The sequence below is a fragment of the Oreochromis aureus genome, linkage group 20, assembly GCF_013358895.1.
Source record: "Oreochromis aureus strain Israel breed Guangdong linkage group 20, ZZ_aureus, whole genome shotgun sequence".
NCBI classification, from domain to species: Eukaryota; Metazoa; Chordata; class Actinopteri; order Cichliformes; family Cichlidae; genus Oreochromis; species Oreochromis aureus.
The window spans coordinates 25,996,310-26,020,141 of NC_052961.1; the positions used below are offsets into that span (position 1 = coordinate 25,996,310).

At 41.4% G+C, this 23,832-nt stretch overlaps 1 protein-coding gene across 2 annotated transcripts in view; it reads right to left on the reverse strand.

Annotated features, from left to right (window-relative positions):
- Positions 1 to 3,533: 3,533 nt before the first annotated feature.
- sema3h (sema domain, immunoglobulin domain (Ig), short basic domain, secreted, (semaphorin) 3H) overlaps positions 3,534 to 23,832 on the reverse strand; it is a 53,244-nt gene continuing 32,945 nt past the window's right edge. The window contains exons 9-18 of one of the 2 annotated variants that reach the window (XM_039604498.1): positions 15,183 to 15,252; positions 12,375 to 12,519; positions 12,074 to 12,163; positions 11,663 to 11,792; positions 11,467 to 11,555; positions 10,401 to 10,442; positions 9,699 to 9,853; positions 9,007 to 9,068; positions 8,641 to 8,783; positions 3,534 to 8,550 (exon numbers count right to left, since the gene is read on the reverse strand). In XM_039604498.1, coding sequence (XP_039460432.1) covers positions 8,098 to 8,550; positions 8,641 to 8,783; positions 9,007 to 9,068; positions 9,699 to 9,853; positions 10,401 to 10,442; positions 11,467 to 11,555; positions 11,663 to 11,792; positions 12,074 to 12,163; positions 12,375 to 12,519; positions 15,183 to 15,252 — 1,379 coding nt within the window. In that variant the 3' untranslated portion in view covers positions 3,534 to 8,097. Of the gene's footprint in view, positions 8,551 to 8,640; positions 8,784 to 9,006; positions 9,069 to 9,698; positions 9,857 to 10,400; positions 10,443 to 11,466; positions 11,556 to 11,662; positions 11,793 to 12,073; positions 12,164 to 12,374; positions 12,520 to 15,182; positions 15,253 to 23,832 lie in introns of both variants that reach the window. The other variant, XM_031745371.2, reaches the window with a different exon arrangement.

Genomic DNA, 23,832 nt, shown 5'->3' on the forward strand with positions numbered 1-23,832 from the left:
TGCAACTTGTAGAGATGTAGAGACTTTCTCAAATGACCATCTCGAGGGTTTCCAGAGAAAAAGAGAATATCTGTTCTCTGGCTGAAAATGCCTTGTTGATAACAGGGGTCAGAAGAGAATGTCCAGACTGCTTTGAGCTGATAGGAAGGCACAAAGCTCACACATTATGACCAAGGAATGCAGAAGAACATCTCTGAATGCACAACACATCAAACCTTCAAAAAGATGAGCTACAGCAGCAGTGGGTGCCACTCTGTCAGCTAAGAACAGGAAACTGGGGCTACAGTTTGCACATGCTTACAAAACTTGGGCAATAGGAGACTGAAAAAATGTTCCCACATATGATGAGTCTTAATTTCAGAAACAGCATGAAAGCTTTAATCAGTCCTACCTTGTATCCGTGATATAGGTTAGAGGTGTGTGGGGGATAGTTTCTTAGTTACCTGAGCAGAGTTTAAATGGCACAGCCTGTCTGAGTATTGTTGCTGACCATGTCCATCCTTTTATGACCACAGTCAGTGAAGATAACAATAAATTCTCTGCATTTTAACATCCTCCACAGTCACCAGAGTATAAAGCACATGGCGGAGCTGTGTTGTGCACTGTGTTGGATCTGAGCCATGAAGAAATGATACAGCTCTGAAGACAAAAGGAGGTTCAACCCATTACTGGCAAGGTGTAACTAATGAAGTGGCAGGTGAGTATAAGGTTATAACACTCATTGTGAAGCACACAGGTGAGATGTGGCTGGCATTTACCGCTGAACTGTGAACACAGAGACCCCGTTTTGTGTTTCGTTTCTTCCACAGGTTAGTTACATTTTCCCTTGTTGTTCACTTTACCTTCAACTTGCTGTTATTGAGACGCCAACAAACTAGTCGAAGCCGGTCAGGTTTAGGACAAAATGAGAACTGAATTAAAATATGACTAGCTTTTAGTGAGGCGCTATAGGGCCAGGGATCCTACAAGGGTGCTTACAAGCCCATCACAAACATGGACATATTTAAGTACAGCTGTTACATAGGAGAGAAATTGTGGTCTTTGGGAGGCAGCTTCAGAGCATTTTGGAAAGTGGATCAACTAAGTGCAAGACAAAGTAGAAGACATAATCAAACAGAGGCATCTGTGATAATGTCTGCGTTTCCAACAACCGTGATGTCTTTAGAGCTCCAGTGAAGTCACTCCAGAAAACCATCGGTGGCAGTTAGCTGGAAAATTCAATCTTAAGCCTGAGCAGACAATTTTATTCAGCATGAGAACGTCACTGAATGGGATACTGTGGTGAAGTGCACAACCCCCTTATTACACCTAAAAGACTCTTTTATGAGCGAAATGGTGAAAAGACGTCTTTCTGGTCACCAACCAATTGGGGGGAAAGCCAGACGAGTAGATGAGTCATTCTGTGTGGCAAATTCTAAAGTTTCCCCTTCTGAGACTTTTTTTTTTTTTTTAAGCATGCACTAGTTTTTGGTACATTTCCCAAGCATGCTGTTTTTATTGAGCTCTTGGAGGAAACAGCTAATACCAATAAATGCAAAGCCATTTATGTCACCACATGTCTTGTCACCACATCGGTCACACAGGGAGTCTAATTTGCGTGTGGTGGTTAGCACTGTCGCCTCACGGCAAGAAAGCCCCCCATTCAAATCCAGTCTGGGGTCTTTCTAGATGCCGTTTGCACATCTGCAAGAGATCCTCATACAGTTAGGCTAATTGGGGATTCTATATTAACTGTACATGAGAATCATGCATTTCCTCTGCTGGTTGTTCACTGTGGTGCACTGTGCACACTCTGCATGTGTTTAGTAAAGCTTCACAAATTCCTTATCAGCCATGTGAAACTCTAATATGGCACTCTGAGCTAAATTCTACTGACAGCATGCTGATATGCTCACACTGATAAGACATGCTGACAGTTATTGATCAGTGTTTTCCATCATCAGCAACTTATGTTTGTGCATAAGCATGCTAACCTTTTCAGCCACTGTCACTGAACGTTTAAGTTTTTAAGTGGTATACAAAGCACTAATTTTGCCACGACAAAGAAATGTCGGAGGTCATTCCGGGTCATATGTTATATGTCTTTAACAAAAAGAATGACACTTTATCTTCTAGATCTTGAGGTATTTCACTGGGTAAGTCAAAATTTGTGAAATTTTGAGCATTTGTCCTGCTGGGAACTAATGACTGCAGAAAACAGTCATTGCTGGGAACCAACCAACCAAAGACCTTGCAGCAGGTCTGAAGACTAGATTGCAAAAAGATTGAGGGATTATTATCCTAAAATTTTTAAGTTACTAACTAAAACATCTGAAAAATTAACTCAAAATTGAAACAAAAAAAACTTTAGCTATTAAGTTAAAATCTTGAGACAATTTTGACTAACAGATGTCAAATTTTTAAAAAAAAAGTTTTTGTTGTTCAGAAACATAAAAGAGAGCCAAACTGATATTCTGTGCGTAGCTAGGTTGATAAAAAGAATCTTAACTTTGCTCTCGGTGTTTCCTCTGCTTTAAACATGCAGTGTTTGAAAGGCCACACAAGAACATAAAAACTTTTGTCTAAATGTTTTGTTAGAAGATGAAGTCATATCAGAGTGAGTTTCAGCTGCTCACATGCCAAAACAAAAAGTGTTTTCTAAAAGTTCCACTTCACAGAGTCCTTCATAGGGTTTTTTTTTTGTTTTGTTTTATAGCATGATGTGAGTAAATTGACACAATGTGTTCGAAAAGACTGTAATCGCTGATGCTAGCCAGATGATACCTTTTGCCTTTAATGTATAGCCTAATAAGAAACCAAATGAAATATAATTATGGAATCACAACTTTGTCATCCAGTAGAGGTTTGTAAAAACCCTGGAAAGAGAATGTTTATTTCTTAACAAAACACAGGATTACAATAGACTAACTTCATATAAATGCATGGTTCTCTATTTTTCCTAGACTTTTTTTTAACCAGTAAAGAGTTCTTGACCTCTCTGTTATCAGAAGTTTTCCAAACAGCAGAAACAAGCAAAGTCAAGGATGTTGAGCATGACTGGAACGCATCTCTCGCCAATCAGATTACTCAGCATACCAGTTGTTTATCATTTGATGAGAAACTAGTGTATGTGGTCGCTTTGGCAGAGACAGATGGTGATTTGGTATTGAACGGTATGTTACTGTTTTGGAGTGAAACCGGTGATGGACAGAATGCATGAAAAATAGCATAGCTGTAATGAATGCCTGTAATACAACTATGCACTGCTCAGTGTCCAAATCTGCCCATACGCTTCTAAAGGACACGTGTCCTAAAAAGGCTGAAAAGCCCTGGGGTTTAGGACAGGGTTTAGATGATTTTCCATTACTTATAATTGACCCTTGCAAACTATATAATTTACAAGTAAAAGCTTTATATTGCAAACTTTGTAAAACAAAACCACCAGATTAAAAAAACGCTGAAAAAGAAAGTGCAAAGGTGCCCGTGTTGGATCGGTGTGTAGCTCAGAATATGGATATTTTTTGTATAGGCACGCTAAACCACAAGACACAAGCTCATTTGAAAGCAGACCTTTATACATATTTACAAAAAGAAAAACAAAGTCTCTGCACATGAGAGGAGATCCACTGATGACAGTTTCATTCTGTCTGCAGAGAAGTCGTTCTGGAAAATCACAAGAGACGAATGTTGGCACTCAGATGTAAATACAGCATAACAGAGTGAGGCCATTGTAACGAACGAGCAGCAGCTCTGCACCTCATCTTACAGGAAAAGCATTAAATGTTTAAGATGGTCCTCCATAAAAATGTCTCTGAGTTCTGCAGAGAACTTTCAGCAGAGATGGGATTCGACATAAAATATACACGTTACACATTCATATATATATACACACAATATCCACAAGGCAGGGTCATTACAAGCACAGTTAGGTTTATCTTTTTAATGTTTCTGGATCTCTTGAATAGTAATTCAAACAAACCCGGAGAGCAGTCGAAATCAGCAAGAAAAATAGAGTTGAAAGCTTTGCTTTGTTAGACTGAGGGTGTGTTTTCTTACTGAGCAGAATTCAAGCCTATATTTACCATCTGCATGAGTCTCTGGGGTAAAATGTCCATTTAACACATTGTAGTTTGAGAGGCTAGCTGCATTGCCACTATTTTTTAACCTTTATGCTAAGCTAAACTAGCTAGTGACACTTGCTTCATTTGACCTGATTATGGCTCTATTGCTCAGCTCTATTAAATGCTGTTATGTATTGTGATTTGCGATTCTATCATAGTTTCTTTTGCAGTAATGGATAGCCATTTGTCGTAAAATATGGGCAGATATCCTGCATGTTTTTTTTTAACAACAGGCGTGCACAACAATGGCTAATTATCCATTAATTAGCTTTAAATCTGTGATAGAATACATAAGTGATTGTGGTGTTAGCATTCAGCAGCTTCAGTGGCAGTATGCTAACTGATAAATGATACAATATTATGTGATGAGAAAGCTACAATCTCTGGCCTTCTTCTACAGCGTGACTTTTATGCTGTCTTCCTTCCCTAACTCCCCCAACCGGTCGCCACTGCCTGAGCCTGGTTCTGTCAGAGGTTTCTTCCTGTTAAAAGAGTTTTTCCTTCCCACTGTCACCAGGTGCTTGCTCACAGAGGATTGTCCCACTGTTGAGATTTACTCTCTAATATTATTGAGTCGTTACATTAAATTATAGAGCGCCTTGAGGCGATTGTTATGCTGATTTGGCACTTTAGCTAAAACTAAATTGAAATTGAATTAATCAAAGCTTTAGTCCTGTTATGATGATTATTTGCCAGCTCTGGACATAAACAGTAAAAGCCCAGCGACATATTTCAAATTTTCATGGGCGCAGGAATCTGCTGGAAAACCAGCTGTGTGACCGATCAAAATACTTTACCAGTAAGCTATTTGACTCTAAACGACTCTAAACAGCAGCTTAACAACAGGCCAAATCCTGATTTCATTTTAGATTACAGCTGCAGGGTTACACTCTCTCACACACACTTTCATTTTTAAGAATTGGCTGCGTGACACTTGGACAGCTGCTCAGTGTCACACGCTCCCTTATAAACGAAACTCAGAATTAGTTCAGTGCTGTGACTTCTTTCATGTGGCCCGAGCCAAGAAGCAAAGAGCCAAGACACCAAGAAGCCAAACCCATATTAATTATCTGTGGGCTCTCTGTGCTTTGTGTTGTTCTGGTTTATTCTTCTTATAGCATCAAAAAATATCTCGAATGTATTGCAGAGTTCCACGTTTGGAAGATTTAGTGGCACAGCCCCTGAACTTTCTGTCAGCTACTCTAAATCTGATCCCATTAATGTCAAATACACAAAAAGACACACAGATCCTTAAGCACATAGAGAGAGACGAAGCATACAGCTATAAGAGCAAAGAGACTGGGATCCAGCAGGACCCAGCATGGTATATATTACCGTCAGTAATGTGTGCTCAGCATCACCACTGCTGGATGATATTAAATCAGGGAAAACTTTGAGGCTGTTATTATTGGGCTTAACCATGCATGTAAATGCTCGTTCTTCCAGTATAGCATATAAAATTCGATTAAGTTTTAATTTAGTAAGTTTTCCCTCTGTCCTTTAGCTACACCTTTCTCTCTCTATGATTTAACTGGAACTCGTGCCATGTGATCCACACACAACAGCAGTACTGTTGAGCTCAGGCTTGATGTTGGAACTTTTAGTCTGCATCCAGTGTTCTGGGAAACATCAACAACGAGAAGACAAGCAGAAAAAATATCATATTTTAAATGCACATTTAGTTCCCGCTGCCTCAGACTGAAGCAGCGCTTGCTTTAGATGCCAATACGATGGGCAAGATTTTAAAAACGAAAATAAAAACACTTCCACTGGTGAATGTGGGAAGGTACATCAACTGGTAACAATCGGACATCAGACATACGTACAAAGACAGAACAACAAAGACACTCATGTCAAAAAAAGTATCACAACTCCTCAAAGAAGTAGTCTCACACCAGATTAAAATAATAAATAGCACAAAGAAGGAAGTTAAATAGAGATGGAAGTAGCTGTGTTCGTTTAACATTTTAAGAACAAATCACAATTTACTGCCTCACACAGTCACTCAAATCCCGCTGGCCAGAGTCCATTTGACGCCAGTCCTGTTTAGCACTTTCTCCAGTTCCAGCTTGGTATAATAAAGGCGTCTTTATGATCCGCTGGGCCTGCTTCATAATTTACAGTCAGATGTCATTACCAGCTGGGGCTGCAGAACCTGCAATAATGTGCTCCACTTTTCTGTGTTAGTCTAATCCACTGAAATTCACCAACAGGTTGAGAAACATGCATTTCTGTACAGTTTTCTTCTCGTTCGGTTTACAGTTTGAACCTCTTGTTCATGTTGTAATGAAAATCTTTTAAAATTCACTCTCAACTTCTTAAACGATAACCTAATAGATGTTGAATAGATAGAAAGCTTGAAAGCGCCCTACTTTAGACCAGCGGACGACACTCAGTTCTGAATATCAAAGCGGAGTTTCTGTTGGAGTTGGTGTTCAGACGTGTCTGCACCTTTTTCCTAAATTTGTACAACGTCCACATGTGGGACTCCAGATACACTCAACCAACACTTTAAACAGCACGGAGCATTTTTTTTCCTTCTTTTGTTCACTTTGTTCCCACACCTAACCCAAACCGCTCTCTGTGTCGTGGCACAAAACCAATGGCAGCTTATGCCCGTGAGTCTTAACCGAGCCAGCATTGCAGAAGCAAACACTGAGGAGAACATAATGGAAACATCTCCTGTAGCAGCTCTGCACGGCTGCAACACAGAGCACTAATGTCCTGGGAAAACTGATCTGTAACCTCATCAAAGCCGTCGCCATGCTTTTTCTCTGCCTTTCATCTCCATGGTCGCAGTCAGTCATCTCGTGGTCAGACCCCACCTATCTAAAGAAACCAACAAAGCCCTTACTGCAGGGAAACCGCCTGAAGGATTATATGTTATATATCCATTAAGTGAAGAAAATTAAAACTCATCAGTGCTATTTGCTGCTGCTCAAAATAAAAATAATCAAAGTTTCTGCAGAGTTAAACTGTTACCTTGATCGCTAACAGCTTGTTTTGGATGTTTTAGCCCTTTTCATTATGTATCACTGCTGTACATCCTAAGTTTTAAGATGAACAAACTCTTCACTACAGAGAACAGTCTTTTTTGTGCTGTTTCATTGGGTTCCAATGACATTTGAATGGTATTTGACAGTCTTTCAGCAAATACATATTTGCCCTTCTGTCAACTTCTGTTCTCTTTCCAACAACAAAGAAGCAGTTTGAAAATTAATTCCTCTATGCCGGGGGAAAGAGTGTCCTTGAAATTGAAGCGCAACAATTGTTTTGCAAAGTACTTGGGAAAAAAGTACTTCTTCAACTTCAAGAACATGACTTTGAAAAAAAATGTCTCTCTTTCCACATGACAAAATAAATAGAAAGCAGTTTTTTGCCTGGAAGGTAGGAAATCAATCTAAAAAACATCTGCTCTGTTTTGAGGGATAGCTGTGATTCCTAATTAATGGGCAAAAACATGCAAAACCGCAAGTATGGTCCTTTTCAGGACAGACGGATGATTTTTCCAAATGCTTAAAATCGACTTCTGGAACGAGACTCAGATTTTTGTTTTTATTTTTCTCTCTCTCTCTCTCTCTCTGTAGAGCGTCCAAATCCAAAGAATCCATTCAAATGTCCTTGTCATGACTCAGAGTCAGTCAAACTTAGGGATTTGGGCATGCCGTTTATCCTTCATTCAACATGCGATGCAACCTAAGCCTTTTCATTCATACAGTCATTTGTCCCAGTGAAACAGTCCTTGCTGTCCAGATCCTGTACATACTTCAGTCACTCGTGTGTAGCTTAGCTTGTTTGTCTCTATAATGAAAGGACGCCATGTTTGTTTGTAGATAAGTGCATGCGCATGAAGTAGTCTCTGTACATACAGTATGTGTGTGTCTCAGTGTATAAGTTAACTGTGTATGTGTACATGTGTGCATTTGTGAGTGTGTGTTTGCGTGTTTGTGTGGTTGTTGAAGCCACTGAAAATCTGCCCTCCCGCTCGGGCACGCGTTCAAGCACTCCTCGGCGCCCTCTGCTGCGGCTTGCTCCTGCTCTTCCTCCCCGCTGCTCTTCCTCCGCCGCCTCCTCCTCCTCCTCTTCCCCCGCCATGCTTGTGCCTCTCTTTCTCCTTGTGTGGCTCCGCCTTTGTGTCACCATGGCGATGGTGGTTGCGCGGAGGGCGGTATCCCAGAGCCTTGCAGTGCTGGCCGAGGTTTCCGGGGTGAATCAGCGCCATCACGTTCTCGTACCACGGCTGGGTTCCGGCGCTCTGATAGGACGAGCCCGACCAGGAAGCCAGGAGGCGATTGGCAGAGGGGCTCCAAACAGCGAGGCGCACGGTGACCGCAGTCCAGTGGTAGCCGTGCTCCTCCACCTGGCAGTGGTAGACCCCGCCGTGAGACAGCTCGGCTTGACGAATCAGGACGCCCCGCTCGATCACCACCAGCTGGTCACCAGTTACCACCTGACGAGAGATTTTTGGAGAGGAAATTTATGGCTGTAAAAGGGATTTGGAACATAAATGAAAGCAAAAGTGTAAAACGTGTGACTGCACCTGGTTTAGTTCAGCGCTGTTCTCTCCAGCCTGTTTGTACCAGGTCACTGCAGCATGTCTGGATCTAGGCAAACACTCCAGGTAGGTGCTGTTACCCTCTGCCACCATCATCACCCTCTGTTCTGCCTCCACCTGCAGCCCGGCTAAATTAAAGAGAGAAAAGGTGGAACGGGTTAAAGATATTTTACATATGCGATGGCCTGGCGACCTGTCCAAGATATAGCCTGCCTCTCGCCAGTCTCAGCTGGAACAGGCTTTAGCCCTCTGAAACCTTACTGAGGCACTGGTAGTGCTCCATAATGGGGCCTGAGCATAGTTCAACAGGTAAAGCAAAGACCCTGAATGGAAACAATGGAAGCTGCTCACCTCCCTGTCTGACACACTGAGTCAGTGGATCCTCATCCTCTCCTAAATGACGAGCATTCCTCCTGCGGACAAGCAGAAACCACAAGCTTATGTTAGACAGAACGGATAGCAAGTGAGAGCAGCACTAGGGGAAAGGTCACGCATTTTTGGGTCACACTTATCATGCCTATATGCTGTCAACACAAACAATGCCAGTAAGAAACATAGTTTTAAATAGCTCCATATAGCATTGTTAATTTGACCTTCAGATCAATCTATTGACATGAACTCACTCTATACTCAGAATTCATTCAAACCTTTTCGAGCTATCGTGTTTAAAGACAGAACGACACACATGCAAAACCATGACCTCCTTGGCAGAATCAATTTGCTCACTGGGGCAAAAGTCAGGATGTCATCATAAACAACCTAATCATAGAAATTATGGCCAGTTGTGATACTTAGTAAAGAAACAAAATATTAATCATGTGGAAAAAATGCCTAAAATCTAATCAGAAAAATCTGAGCTTAGGTGTAACTTGAACCATGTTTCTGACTATCAACAAATGTGGTTTAAATCAAATTTGGGAAGATTGATTCCACATTGGTTCTTTTCATAATAAAATAAGTTCAAGTCGTAAGGGGGAAACTCAATCTGCTGTAATGTTATCAGTGCTGTCTGGAGCTGGATAGAGCTGGTATGTCCTCCCTACCTGCGCACGGTCGGCATATAGGGGCTGCAAGCATGTCCGTCCCAGGTGCAATAGGGGTCCCTGGCCAGGCAGCACTCAGCGCAGGCCTGACCGTACAGCTCACACTGGTAAAGGGCCAGCTGAGACACACCCTCCTTGGAGCCCACAAACAACCACTGCTAGAGGAGAGGGGGTGGGTGAAAGATTGAAATAGAGATGGAGGAGAAAACAACGATGGAGGGGGGAAAGCAGAGACAACGTGGGAGAGCCAGAAGAGAAAAACAAAGGGGCATCAAGTTCACTCCCCTGCAACACGGACACTTTGACAGTCACCAGAAAAAAAAGCAGATTCATCTCCACTCTGTGAGTCACAAATCCAACTCAAGCTGTAACAATGTCAGTGGCCACAGAGAGTGTGTGTTTGCATGCGGGGTGGAAAACAGAGAAATGTGGCGATGCTTGCTTTTTATAATATTCATGTGTGTGCGCGAGCTGCGGTTTCGTTTTCTTTTTTCCCCCCTCATGCCAAACTGTTTTAATAATGCAAGGTGCATTTGTGTGTGAGCATCTCTTCATTATTGCTCTGACTGAGGTGAGGTAACCATGGCAACTGGTGATGAAGCCGTCCTTGGAGACGCAAGGTGGAGAGACGAGTGAGAAGTGCGATGTTACCGTGTGTGAGTGCGGCAGTTTGGAAGTTTGAAAGCGAGTCTCGTCTGTTACCTTTTTCTTTGAGAGTGCCATGGCTGTCACCGGTGATTTGTGCTGTGAAGGAGACGGGAAAGGAAAACTGAGAAACACACCAGGTTTATACTGAAGCAAAGATAACAGATAGATAGATAGATAGGGTTTTACAAAGCACATACTTTAGAATACAGAGCAGGAAAAACACAGTCAGGTCTGACCACAGATATCTCAACCACAGCATTCAGGTTGAACCCAAAGTTTTTTTCCTTCATTTTGCTTTTTGAACCCAAAGCAGAGTTCATTCTAGACCAAAATGTGGATTTTGTGAACTGTGATCTTCTCTTTTTTGGTAACTATGTCCAGCTGCAGTAACTTGGTCTTGGTAGAGTGACAAGCTTTAACCCTTTAAATCCTGAAACATGAGATAATTGAAAAAATGGAGCATTTATTGAACCTTCTGATTTAAAAATGTTTTTTAATATTAATATGCATAAACTAGTTTTCATTTGTATCATATTTGTTACATCTGGAAATTTTTTTGTTCAGCTCATTGCTTAAATAAATTGCACAACAGATTTTTAAGATGTAGAAGTCTAAAAGAACTCATGCATCAAATATGATACACTAGGCATTATGGGGTTAAATAAAGGCATTTAGTGCATTGCATTTAAATATACGCAGTACTTTAGTGGTATAGTATGTGCATAATTATCTTTGCATTAACCAGAGCAGAATGGTGTCTTTGCACGCATGCGTTTTCTTACTGTTCAGAGAAATGCATGCATTTCCATTCATTTCCATATGGCATGGACAGATATGGAATTCGTCACACTGTGTCTGCATGCACTGTTGTCGCGCAGGCTAATTTGAAAAGTCTGTGCTGCATTATGTTGTGACAATAATGTACATTTGGATCTAGTTTTGAGAGGTAATTGAATTTTTTTTAATGGAGGAGGAATGAATGGACGCCGCAAGAAACGCATAAAATGCATAAAAAAAATCTGTAGATAATGAGCTTTACTGCAAAATAGACCAGCTCTTAACAAATCTGAGTTTTTTAAGGTTTCAACCTGGTTTTCCTCGCAGAAAAAGCTTGCAGTACCTGAAACACCTGCATCTGCTCCAGAGTGATCTCCTGACTCTGGCCGTGCTCCCTGTGCAGATGGATTGCTTTCATAACAAGTCCTGAGTCTAAAGACAAAAATAAATAAATAAATAAATAAATCATTCACCATATTTAATTATGAAAAAACACTTTAAAATGCCAGAAACACAACCTTCAACATCACATGACCTACCTGTACCGATGAACAGGACGTCGTAGGTGCCATCGACAGCCTCCACTCTGTCCACCAGCAGTTTGGTGAACTTGTAATGAACACCCACCCTGACCAGGAGGGGTCGCTCTCCTAGCGGCAGGACATTTTCCTATAAAAAAAAAAAACAAGAATGCATCACATTAAATGTGAAATCTTTGACTAATAAATTTGTTCAGCCAGTCTTGCTATTCATCATTAATACAGCAAAGGTTTCATATTCCCTGTGATGAAGCGGTGCCCTGTTGGCAAGGACTGCTAATTTAATTTCCTATGTTCACTTCAGAATTTAGACAGAAATAGAGAGGAAAAAACGGCTTGACCTGCTGTAAAATGCGGCAATCTAATTAAGCTAAACTGGCTTAATTTAATAAAGTGAAATATCAGCCAAACCTGGAGCAGCGGATGAGTTCTGCTGAAGAAAATGACGTCGTCGGGATATTCTCTGGTCGAGCTATAGCTTCCATATGTACTGCTCGGACACTGACAAAGAAAGAGAGAGAGACAGAGACTGAGATCATAATGTTTCCAGTCTTTCATTTTGAGCATTCTTATATGGAAATTAAGCACAATTTTGCAGAATTAAATGACCCTCCATCAAAGACAGCATATTATTGCGAATATGTTACCTTGGTAAAAAAAAGTCACCTGGAGAGATAGCGGTGGTATCTACCAGTTTTGAGTATGAACTTACTGTTCCTGGCCGTGGATAGGGCACCTTGCCTGTAAATTCTGCCCATTTATACTGAGGCCCCTCCTTATGCAGGAAGTTCCCTTTGAAGGCTCGAACCACATCTTCCATTCGGTAAACACACACCGCTGAACCGTTCAGGATATCACTAAGGAGAAGACAAAAGGAGAGCAGATTCAGACAGCAGATAGGTCTGAAACAGAGCATACCTTTGATTACTTTACTTGATATACTGCAAAGGTCTTTAAGCAGTAAAAGGAGTACTGTATTAGGAGCTGTGACTCATTGTGGCTTTTCAGCTTGAATGCATCAATTAAATGAATGCGCTCCAACCCAAAATCCAGCCTGGGTGAATGTGCTGCTTTCAGCACATCGGTCCCCACTGTAACACATCCCATCCACTGCAGTTAAGATCACACATTTCTGGAGGATTTGTGGCAAAGCACGCCCGAGCTAGAGATTCCAGCAAAGCAGAAACAGAACAGATAGAAAGGCCATGTTATGCATTCATGTCAGCCTCTAAATTGTGTTTTTACAAGTTGGGGGTGTCACCTTTACGCTTGTAAATTTTCCTCTTCCCTATTCTGTTTTGTTTATAAGTGGCTTCCTCTGGAAGCTCACCTGCACAAACATTCCTCCACCTGAGCAGACCTCAAGCTTGTAATAAATGTGACAACAAGGCTATCAGTGGGCAAAATCAATTAATCTAATCGGCTGTCTGATAAATTATGAATCACAAACAATTAAAAATAAAAGCAGAGAGCAAAATAAAAGCAAAGAACTGTTAACACACTTGCCCTCATCACACACATAAAAACCAGAACGCGTGCAGTCGTTACTGTACCAGAGAGACAAGTCTCCTTTCAGAAGGAATGACCTTTTTGCTCTTTTCCAGTTCTGTGGTTGCGACCGCACCCTTGGTGATGCTTTGGATTTCTGTTCCCTGCTGAGATTCCACACACTTTCCAAAACCCCAAAAAACAGACCAACTCCCTGCTCCGCCATGCCAGATGCCGTCATACTTTTGCTGCTACTGTGGAGCTCTGGCGTCCAGCTTAGAAACTGTGTTATTCTCTGGATATCTAACATCGTCAGTGGAGTGGAGAAAATGAGAAGACGCAGCCTTTTTCTTTTACTTTAGTTAGGCTGCTCGCTGGATCATTTTTACTAGTTTTTCAGACAGAACCAGCAGACATCTGCGTGAACTTTTATGAAAGCGTGTCTCTTCGGACATCTGCCTTTTTTGAACTAACAGCCTTTGATGGTCTGAAAGAATATTTTTGCTTCTTCCCTATTATGTCTGTCTGCTTGACATGTATGCAATTTGTACATTTCCTAGACTTTAACAGAAAGCAGATCTCCTATGGACTGCTTCATAGTAGCCGTTTTATAAAGGGTATTTATTATTCCTTTTTTCAGTCATGTAAGTTAAACATGGTCAAAAGTTTCAAATAATCAGGCCAGCAAATGTACAAGTGATCCTGCAAGCCTTACTTCTGGCTCTTTGTGACATCATTGAGAACATATAAATTGGGAGCCAATCAGAAGAAAGTTGGTTGAAAGGCCCTGAAGCACTTGTCCTCAAAAGCATTTTTTTTAAACTGTGAGTTAAGCAAAGCTGCTTTAGAGTCTTGTTGAAAATCATCAACTCCCTACTAAAGTCACAAATTAATTTATTTGCAAGTTTGTCCTCATGCACTTCTTTCATTATCTCAAAATTGCCTTTTTGTCTATTTGTGTGTGAAAAAATACAGTAGAAGTCAAGTTGTAACCTTTCTGTAACACAAACACACACACAGCTGGACACAGATGGAGAAACTGTGCACTGATGATGACAACTTTGTAGGCTCATATAAGCTCCATGTTGTTCACATGAATGGATGCATTTCATTCATGAGTCACGGTGACATGAGACCCGGCGGGTGGTGTGTATCTCACAGTGTGTGACATCAACATCTGACACGTGGCAGTGAAACATGGAGCACTCATATCCTGTCACAGACGCTCTCTTGACTGGCTGTCATCGTGTGTCATCTCAGTACAGGACAGTGCAGATGATCATTTATTCAGTATTTGAAGAAAAAAAACTTTATACCTTTATTTTCTCCATATTTTAAAATGATCATCACTAAAAAAAAAGCTTCTTATATCACATGTGTAAGCTTCTTATTTTAACTTGTTAAAAATGACATGTTGAGGAGTTAATGTGTGGGTCAACAAGTATTTATCGTTAAAGATCTGATGCTTCTGTCATCTGTTTTTAATTCAGTGTCTGGTTAGTGGTTTGAAATTCTCACTAAAACCTCATCAGCCTCCACTGTCATCGGCAGTTCAATTTACAGCTGGCTTTAAACTGCATTTAAAACTTTTATTTAAACAATTACAGCAATTCCTGCCTCTGGGGCCCCAAGAAACCCAATGCTCCATAATAAAACTGTCACCAAAAAGTATAACTATGCATACCACGGATCCTATTTCAAAATAAACTATTGACAAAACATCTAATCTTTTTCAGGAAATCGTATTCATCATGTAAATGTTGAGTACGCAGTTACTCTTCTCCTCTCTTCCACTCTTTTGCACTCCATTTCTATTCTTTTTTTTTTTTTGCATGGCTTGATCAATAAAGAACTAAATTCTAAGGACTAAAGTCCTTCTAAAACTAGTCCGCCCAGTGTAAAAGTGAAGGGACCCCCTCCCATCTACCACCATATACTGACATTTTCCACACATAAACAAGGGTATGCAGTTTACACACTACCCATTCAAGTTACTCAACTCCCATGATTTCTGCTTTACAGAGGCACATACCTTGAAGTGGTAAACAGGCCGTAGATGAGAGGATTCTTCTTGTCTTTCCCGTGGAGGATGAAGATGTCCTCTGAATGGAAAACATCCAGACATAATAATGAAAAGAAGGGAGGGATAAGGAGAAAGACAGGGAAGGGAAATGGAAGGAGACAAAGACATAAAAATGTTAGTCAGAAAAGATCAGAATGATGTCTGAATTACGGAGAAGTTTTGGAGAGTTGCACAGGACTGTGTAAACTCTACGTGTCTGTATTCATGTGAGCAATGCTCATGAGTCTGTGTAACAGTCTATTTTCTTTATTTGTGTGAATGTGTGTTCGGTTTTAGGTACTTTGTATTCATTATGTGTATGCCCGTGTGCGTATCTGAGTGTGTGCATCTATCAGTCTGACTGTGTGACTAATAGCGTCGGGCATGCTGGCAGCATGGCTGACTGGCTGCTTGTAATGAATCTGTAGCCATTAATAACCAGCCGCAGTGGGAGAGCCGAGCGCTCCGTCCGCCACAGGAACACAGCACCTGCTGTCACACACACTAACACCACACCTCGGTCTCCACTCGTCATTTCAGACACAGCGGATCACACACACACACATCTGATATGTTTTTCTCACTTTGGCGTCGCTCTGATAGTGATCCACTCATGGAGCGCAATCAGGTGTAGTGCGGATTTGTTTTTTTAGCTCTTTCCATCTGTCTGCCTTCGACACCTGATAGCTCAGCGGCCATCACACCGCATTTGAATACAGCAGGTAAAACTATGGGGTCTTTTTTTTTATGAACTCGTAGATTTAAGTTCAAATGCTAAAAGTATCCTCAGAAGGATTAAGGATTAAGGAAAAAAAGAAAAGAAAAAGTGGGGCAGCTGTGGCCCCATCTACTAATGGGAAGGTCGGCGGTTTGATCCCTAGCTCCTCCAGTGTCCTCGTGTCAAAGTGCCCTCGGGCAAGACTGAACTGCAAATTGCCTCTGATGTTTTCATCGGAGTGTGAGTGAGTGTGTGATATTTAGAAAGTGATTAAATGTTTTGTTTGTATCTTCTGTTCCCATCAGATTCAATGTAAGTCCATGAAAAAGGTTACAAATACGTTGGAGGTCCAAAAATGGTGCCTTAGATACTGTGTGTATGATAAAGAAAAAAAACGACTCTATGACTACAGCTCAGGAGTGTAAGGCTGGCAGATTCCCAGCTCCTCCAGCCTGCGTATGGAAGTTTTCTTTGGAAATATGCTGAACCGTAAAAAACTGCCGTATCATCACTTTGTGTGTGACAGTAAAGGTGCTGAATGTATAGCATAAAAAGCAAATGAGTCAATACATCTTGAGTTGTGAAGCACTTTGAAAACCAGAAAAGCGCTAGAGAAACAGTCCATTTACCACAACGCTCATAACTTTGATTCATGGGGGAGTAAAATACGAACAAACTGATGTGACATGAACTCACAATCAAATAAAACAGACTGGTAATAAAAAGCCCACAACTGGGAACACATATAGACTGACAATGGAAACATTGTGTCTCGTATGAAGCACCAGTGGTTCAATACTGACAAATTGTGATAAAACATTAAAAAACAACACATTAAAAAAACTAATTAATGTTCCTGAAAGTTTTGCACAGTTTGACTTTTTTGCCTCCCATATTTCCACTTGTGTTCATCGCTGTGTTATTCAGTTGCCTGCACTTGCAGCTCACACTAGACCTTGGCTTTCACAGTTTATTTAAATCAGAATAAATCAAAGGTTTTCTGTTCTGCACTTTTGTCTCAGATAAGAGCAGGGAATGTTTTATCATCCCATCACAATGGAGGAGAATGGAGCCCTTTGTTTTCCCTGCAACACGCTGTGATAATCTATAAATACATGACTCCTAGGACTCCTTTCTTTTTGCTTCCTACTTTTGTGGCAAATAGCTTTAAAAGTTCCCGAAACTCTACAAACAGGTTCGACCCAAGGAGTACTCAATGAGTGCCCCGTATGTCTCTACTTTTATTCTTCTCCTCTCCCATGCAGAGGCAGATATGTTGTTGTGGTGTTGGAGACGACGAAGCGTATCACTGTTCCCACATTCCTGCCGTTCCTGCTGCTTCAGGTGGCCTCTGTGGAACTACGGCCCTGCAGGAAGGCTAATCTCATCTCGACACAGCTACACACACTTGCAGCTGCCACACACAGTGGCAGATTTGGGAGCACACAAAGAGAAATAAAGGCATGTATAGCCACATTCATGCACCCACACATACCAAACTGTTAAACTGCAGGGAGCAAGGAACATTGACTCAAACTCGCATGGTACCGATAGACACACAAACACCCACACAGGCCCCTCAGGATGGGGAACAGAAGAGTATGGGTAGTCTGCTGCCTCCAGCGTATCAATTGCTCACTCCCTCTTCCCTTTAATATATCACTTCTTTGTTATTACATTTTATTTACTGCTTCTTTGAGCTCTTCCTGCCTTTAAATCACAATGTAGATGCCCCCATTTGTGTTATCACTCCTTTTACCTCTGTTCCTGTTTCCTATCACTCCCTAATTCTACTCATATCATCCCTCAATCTTTCTTAACAGCCTTTTCTCCACTTTCCCATCATTTGTTCAAGCTTATCTTCTACTCTCACATCTTTCAAAGAATGCCTTTCATTAATCAAAACCTTTATCATCTGTTGGTTTACTTTGTCTCTCTGTGTCTACCTGTTTTTCTTTTATGGCCTTCATGCATTATTACTCTGGATGATGTATATCCTGAGCATTCAACACTTTCATCTGAAGCTCCTCGAAGTTTTGTTCAAAGAAGAGATGAGTCAGACTAAAAAAGAAGGGCATTGTAAGATGCACATCTACACCCACAGAGCTCAATTTTATAGTCACACAGCCACCCTGGTGGAACCCTTCTGAGTACAGATGAAAGGCCCTTTAAAACGTAGTGGAAACAAGTTTACCAGGTGATGGGATTGCAGTCAAACAGAGCAAAGAACAGATGAAACTCATCTGGAAGTGCAGCCAAGCTGGCATTGGACTTGTAGTGAGATACACCACATTTGGACAGAACAATACTTGGCCTTATTAAAGACTAATGCACTACTGCAGGAAAAATGCTTTTAATGTTGTAATCTAATGTAATTACATTAGGCTTCAGTCACACAGGCCTATTGGTCAAAAGAGGTAGACGGTGCTCAACTGAAAACCTCTGTGTGACTGGCCTGGTTGCTAGCAGATTGCCCACAGTTCAGTCGCCTATAGTTTGTACCCTGACTTGTCTGTCAGTAGTTAGCAAGTATTTTGCTAACCACTAATAAACGACAGCAAACAACTATCCCACAGTGACTTGCCAACTAGTGCAGGAATATGCATTTTTCCCTAGCACCCGTAGTTACCAGGGAGTCAGCCCTGTGCAGTGGGGCTTTAGCAATCGATTTCTCCAGCAACCACTCGCAACATTTTTCTGTAGCGACCTGTGGTTATCAGACGATTCCCAAACTGAGCGTAAAAAGTGTAAAAAGTGTAAAAAGTGAAGTATTTCAGAGTCAGTTTCAAGCCAAATAAGAATTGTTTTCCAAGTCAAGACCAGTAACTGTATAAAAGACTTACTAACATCAGCATGCTAACATGGGGTCAAGTGAGATTAGGTAGATTCGACATGCTAACATCCACTTGTTAGCACAATACCTAAACTAGTTTTGCAGGTATTGAGTGAAAAAGTGCTGGAAAAGAAACATGATTGATTCCTGTTGATTGCATGACAGGAAGTTAGAGGTTCATCAGAGTTGTTCAGAGGGAAAGTACGAATGGCTGTACCAGATTTCAAGGCAATAGACTCATTTCACAGAAGCCATTTTGAAATACAATATGTGAACAAATTCTCTTCACCTAAACAGGGAAGAAACTTTATTAACATCATTAGTAACACATGTGTATACATGCTGTTTCAGGTCAAACTGACTGCCATGAAATATGCTTATTTAGGATTTGTTACTGCTCTGACATATTTCAGTGTGGATCAAAAATGATCAAACCAGCTGGTCTGGCTGGCATCCACAGAGCTGCATCTCCAAACAATGCTCCAACTATTATGAATGTAAGAAAGAACAAAGGTTTCCAATTGAGGAAAAAAATCCCAATTTACTTTGTGATATTTTAAGACAGGTAAAAATGAGGCCACACAGCACGTACAAGTAAATACATGCATTTTTTTGAAAGTTCTGAGTAAACTTAATACAAACTCTGGTAAAGCACTGCAGGGGAAAAACTCTGAATCCTTGCCTTCTGCTCGAAAGTTAGTCTCCCTTTCTTCTTCGCACCTCACTGTGCATGCAGCTCCACATAAAAATGCAGTTCAAATTTAGAAGACGCAGCCAGCGCAACATTTTTCTTTCTTACACACTTTGATCAAGACGTCTTAGTTATTTACGGCTCAGCTTGGCAAAACTTCACTCTTATCGCTCCGTGACGAGTTTAAACCTCGACTGATTCAGTGCTGTTCCACCTACATCCCTCGCATGTTTGATTTAGTAAACTGGAGTGGCTTCTAATGTCATTAATCTTTGATAGAGGAGGGATAACGCAATTCTCAGAGATACATTAATCACAAATATAGTGCAGAAAATATGAGGTCACTCTGCTTCTATCTGCAAGACGGGCTGACCAGGTGAGAGTGTTTGACCACTGAAGCAGGAAGGAGTGCTGATTTGGTGTTTTTGCTCATGTTGCAGTTAAAGACGACAGATTCATGGCTTCTTATCTTTTTTTTAAGCACAGCTTCTTCGCTCTTTCAGCCTCGACCACTATCTTACACTCTAAGATGTTTTCTTTTTATCTCCTCCTGAATCATCTTCTCTCATTTTTCTTTCCATCTCTTTATCTTTTCATTAGTTTTCTCATCCCGTGCACCTTTCTGCTCAAATCCACCTGGACATCCCGGGAGCCCTCTGGGTGTATGTCATTCTCTTTGTTTCTCACTTTCGCTGTCCCTCCCAGTCCCCCACCCTCCCTCCCGCTATCTCTTCTTCCCTCTGTCCCCCCCGTCCATCTGTCTGTCTGGCCTATTTTCTCTGGAGGATTGTTCTTGTGTCTTCTTCTCTAAACAAAACGAGGCTGTTTTCCCCCTGAGGGAAGATAGTCTTGTCTAGCCCGCAGACCTGCAGCCCCAGCCCCTATCTTCTTCCTCCTCCTCTTACCCCTCATCCTAATTGTCTGGCCAGTGCACCCTCAGGCAAACTCCCATATTCTCCTCATTTCTCCACTGTTTCTTCTTTCCCTTCCTCTTCATCCAGCCACCCTGAATGCCAACACCTAGATCGTGCGTCCTTCTTGCTTGTCACCTTTCTGCCAACTCCTCTTGTCTCGTCCCTCCATCTTACAGTAATTTGCCAATAATAGCCCTGCCTCCATCCTATCCGGTCCTTAACCCTCTCAGCTATTGACCCTATTCCTTCTGACACTCCATATTTCTCACTGTGATACATGTTTTAGCCTCTAGCAACAGCTGTTAACTCAGTTTTGCCATCCATGGCCAGACTAAGATGCCAGCTCTCCATCGGTGGTAACAAAGGACGTTTGATACCACTCTCTGTGTCGTACAATGTTTTTGTTCTTTTTTTTCGCTTCAGGATCTAATTGCACACCAATAAATATACATCTGAAATCCAGTAAATTACACTGAGTTTACTACAAGTCAAATATACAGTGCAAATCTATAATCTCCTCCATCTCCACCTTCAGTCTGCTTCATCCTTCCCCATTAACCCCATTTCCCTGCTTCCTTCTCTCTCTGTCTCACTTCAGTCAGCCTTCACACCCTTTTAGATTCACTTCACCTCACTCATCCAATCCTGGTCCTTAGAGGGAAAATATATTTGTGCATGGCCTGCAGCAATTCTAACTCTCTCTGACCATTATCCTTTCCCTTCTGTCAGTCCTTTACATCAATCTATATTTTTCCTTTCTTCCCCACACCTTGGTAGCGATGGCTGTTACACTAACCCCGGGACTTTACACTCAACACATGCTTTAATAAAATATTCTGTTCTTCCTAATGTAGTGAAAATGTGAAGAGGGATCAGAGAACTGATGGCAACACTAAAAATCTGAATGCGCGAGGGTAAATTTCTGCCTATGCTTCTACAATTTCCACTTTGGAAGTCTTAACCTTTTGAAATGCTAAATTTGGAACTATTCCTTTCGTTTCTCCCCATTTTTGTTTGGTCGTAAGAAGAAAATAAAAAGCTTTTCTTTTGGCGATTACCACTCCTTTCTTCATCCCCTCTCTGTTTTCTTCATATGCCCTGCCCAGAAGCCAAATTTATTTCCAATGATCTCTTAAATCAGATATTCCTCTCTCCTGCTCCCTCCCCCTCCTTCACCTTCTCTTGCACAGTGTTGCAGCAATAACGCATTGATGACAGCTTCCACATCCCTCCTCATCTCCCTCAGCCCATCTTTCTTTGTCCTTCTCATGTCTGGTCAACACCACGTGCTACAACCTCTGCCCTCATCCTGCCTGTCCTACTAGATCCCCCTCCTCCTACCCTCCTTTTGGCCATCAGCCCAGCTCCTCACTTTCACTCACTTTCTGTCCATCTCCTCTTTTTTTTCTCCCTCTGATAAACTGGGCTTCCTTTCAAGTGTTTGCAGTCAAGCGATGATGGATTAGTAAGGTTCAACGGGGGAGTCAAATCTGCCTCAGCATCACAAAACATGTTTTCCTAACCAGTTTGAACAAATGGTGTTTGTCGACAAGGCAATTAAGCATTAAATAGTGGAAACACATTTGTCAGATTAACCTGAAAGGATTGGGAAGGCTTGGCAATATGTGCAACTGCTTAACCGTCACTTCATATACGGAGGGAGACAAATCTTTCCCTCTAGTTTATCTTCTGACCTTTTTCTCCATCTGATGAGGGCAAACAGACCCGGAGAAGATACGGCTGACCCAAAGAAAGGTTAAGGTCATTTCAAAAACGTCCAATATATAAAACATCAATCTCTCAGAAATGTCAAACTTGCTGTTTCTGGGTTGTGGCTCTCATACATCACTGATGTTTTTTGGATCGCTTACAACAGCTGACTGTTCAGAAGGTCATCGTCGCCATCATCTAAAACTCATTTTAAATTATATGTGGATTTAAAAAATAATTAAATCTACATTTGAGCTTGAACAAGAGGCTTGCCTGGCCGATGTGTTTCTCTGTCTCTCGTCACTGTCATGCTTTTATACCATCCACAAACTCTCCCAGTGACGCTCTTCCTCCCCTGCACTTTTCCTGTCTGTGGGAAGCGTATGGGTGCTGCCTTATGTCTGAAGCACTGAATCTTACGCACGCAGACAAAAATAGACGAGGAAAATGGCTGAGAAAATCGAAGTAGCTCCAGTGTCAGGACACAGAATCCGGCCACAGAGGGTTGCCTGTCTCCAGCTCTAAAACCTCATAGCATGACTCTCCTCCACAACAACAACAACCACAACAACGGGGAAAACATCACTGCACGACACGGAGTCCTTTCCTGTGAGGGACTCGGCTTCCACTCGACTGTTTGACTCTTTGAATAATTATGGTTAAGTGAGGTCTGATTTTTGTTTTTCTCACACTAGCGTGGTTGACAACAAGAGCTGAGCATTAACACTTACACAAGTGAACAAAAGGCCCTACAGCTCCAGACACAAAACAACTGAACAATAAACTCAAAGCAGTCCGGTGCTGTGAGTCAGTCCTCGTGGCAATTACAGCCCAAAACAAAGCCGACTCTGAGGGTGTTCAAAACCCTCATAAAACATGTGAGTCAATATCGACAAAAATATGCTAAAGGAACAAGAGGAGAATAAGCAATTTGCAACAAGTGCTCTGACAAGCTTGTAGAGCAACATGTGCAGCTTTGATCTGATTCCCCTGCCTGTTGAGTGACATGACATGCGTTACAGAACTGCTAAGAACACAAAAGGAAATTGATTCTCTATAGCTGGGCTAAGTTTAGATCCAAAAATGTGGTATCAGAGCTCAGGTTCAAATTAATCCCCCTCAGTAAAGGTGTGGAGAGCTTTATCATCGTGTTTAGAATAAAGGCGCCAAGGTTAGAGAATGATTGTGGTCAGAAATGCAAACATTTACTTTACATTGGAAATGGTAAATGAAGAGTGGCCGCCAATCCATCCACCCCAACCTCCTCCCTGTGCTGATTTTGACACTCTGTAACAGACATGGGCCATAAAGTAAATTAAGAACTACACTCTGGATAACTCAGTGGAAACATGGTAACAGGTCACAATGAATAATATGAAAAAATCCATCTAAACTATATATATATATATATATATGTATCAAGATTTATATAAGTCTATCTCCACCCATTTGTCTAATCTGTTTCAATGCTGGAGGGTCAGTGATGAAACAGACTGGACTGGAATTATCTCGTGAGCTAGACTGAGATCATTTGCTAGTGAAATTATCACAGCTACTAGAGGTTTAGCTTTGTCATGCTACAGTATCATTTTTCGGGTCTCTCTTTTTTAATGGAATATCTGGAATTGTGCGAACACTTATTATTTATCTATTCATTGCCTTTACAGGGTTATGTACTCATAGTGTTACTTAAAATGGTGTTTTTATGGATTGTTTATAAACCATTCTGTATTTAATCATTGGTTATTATTAAG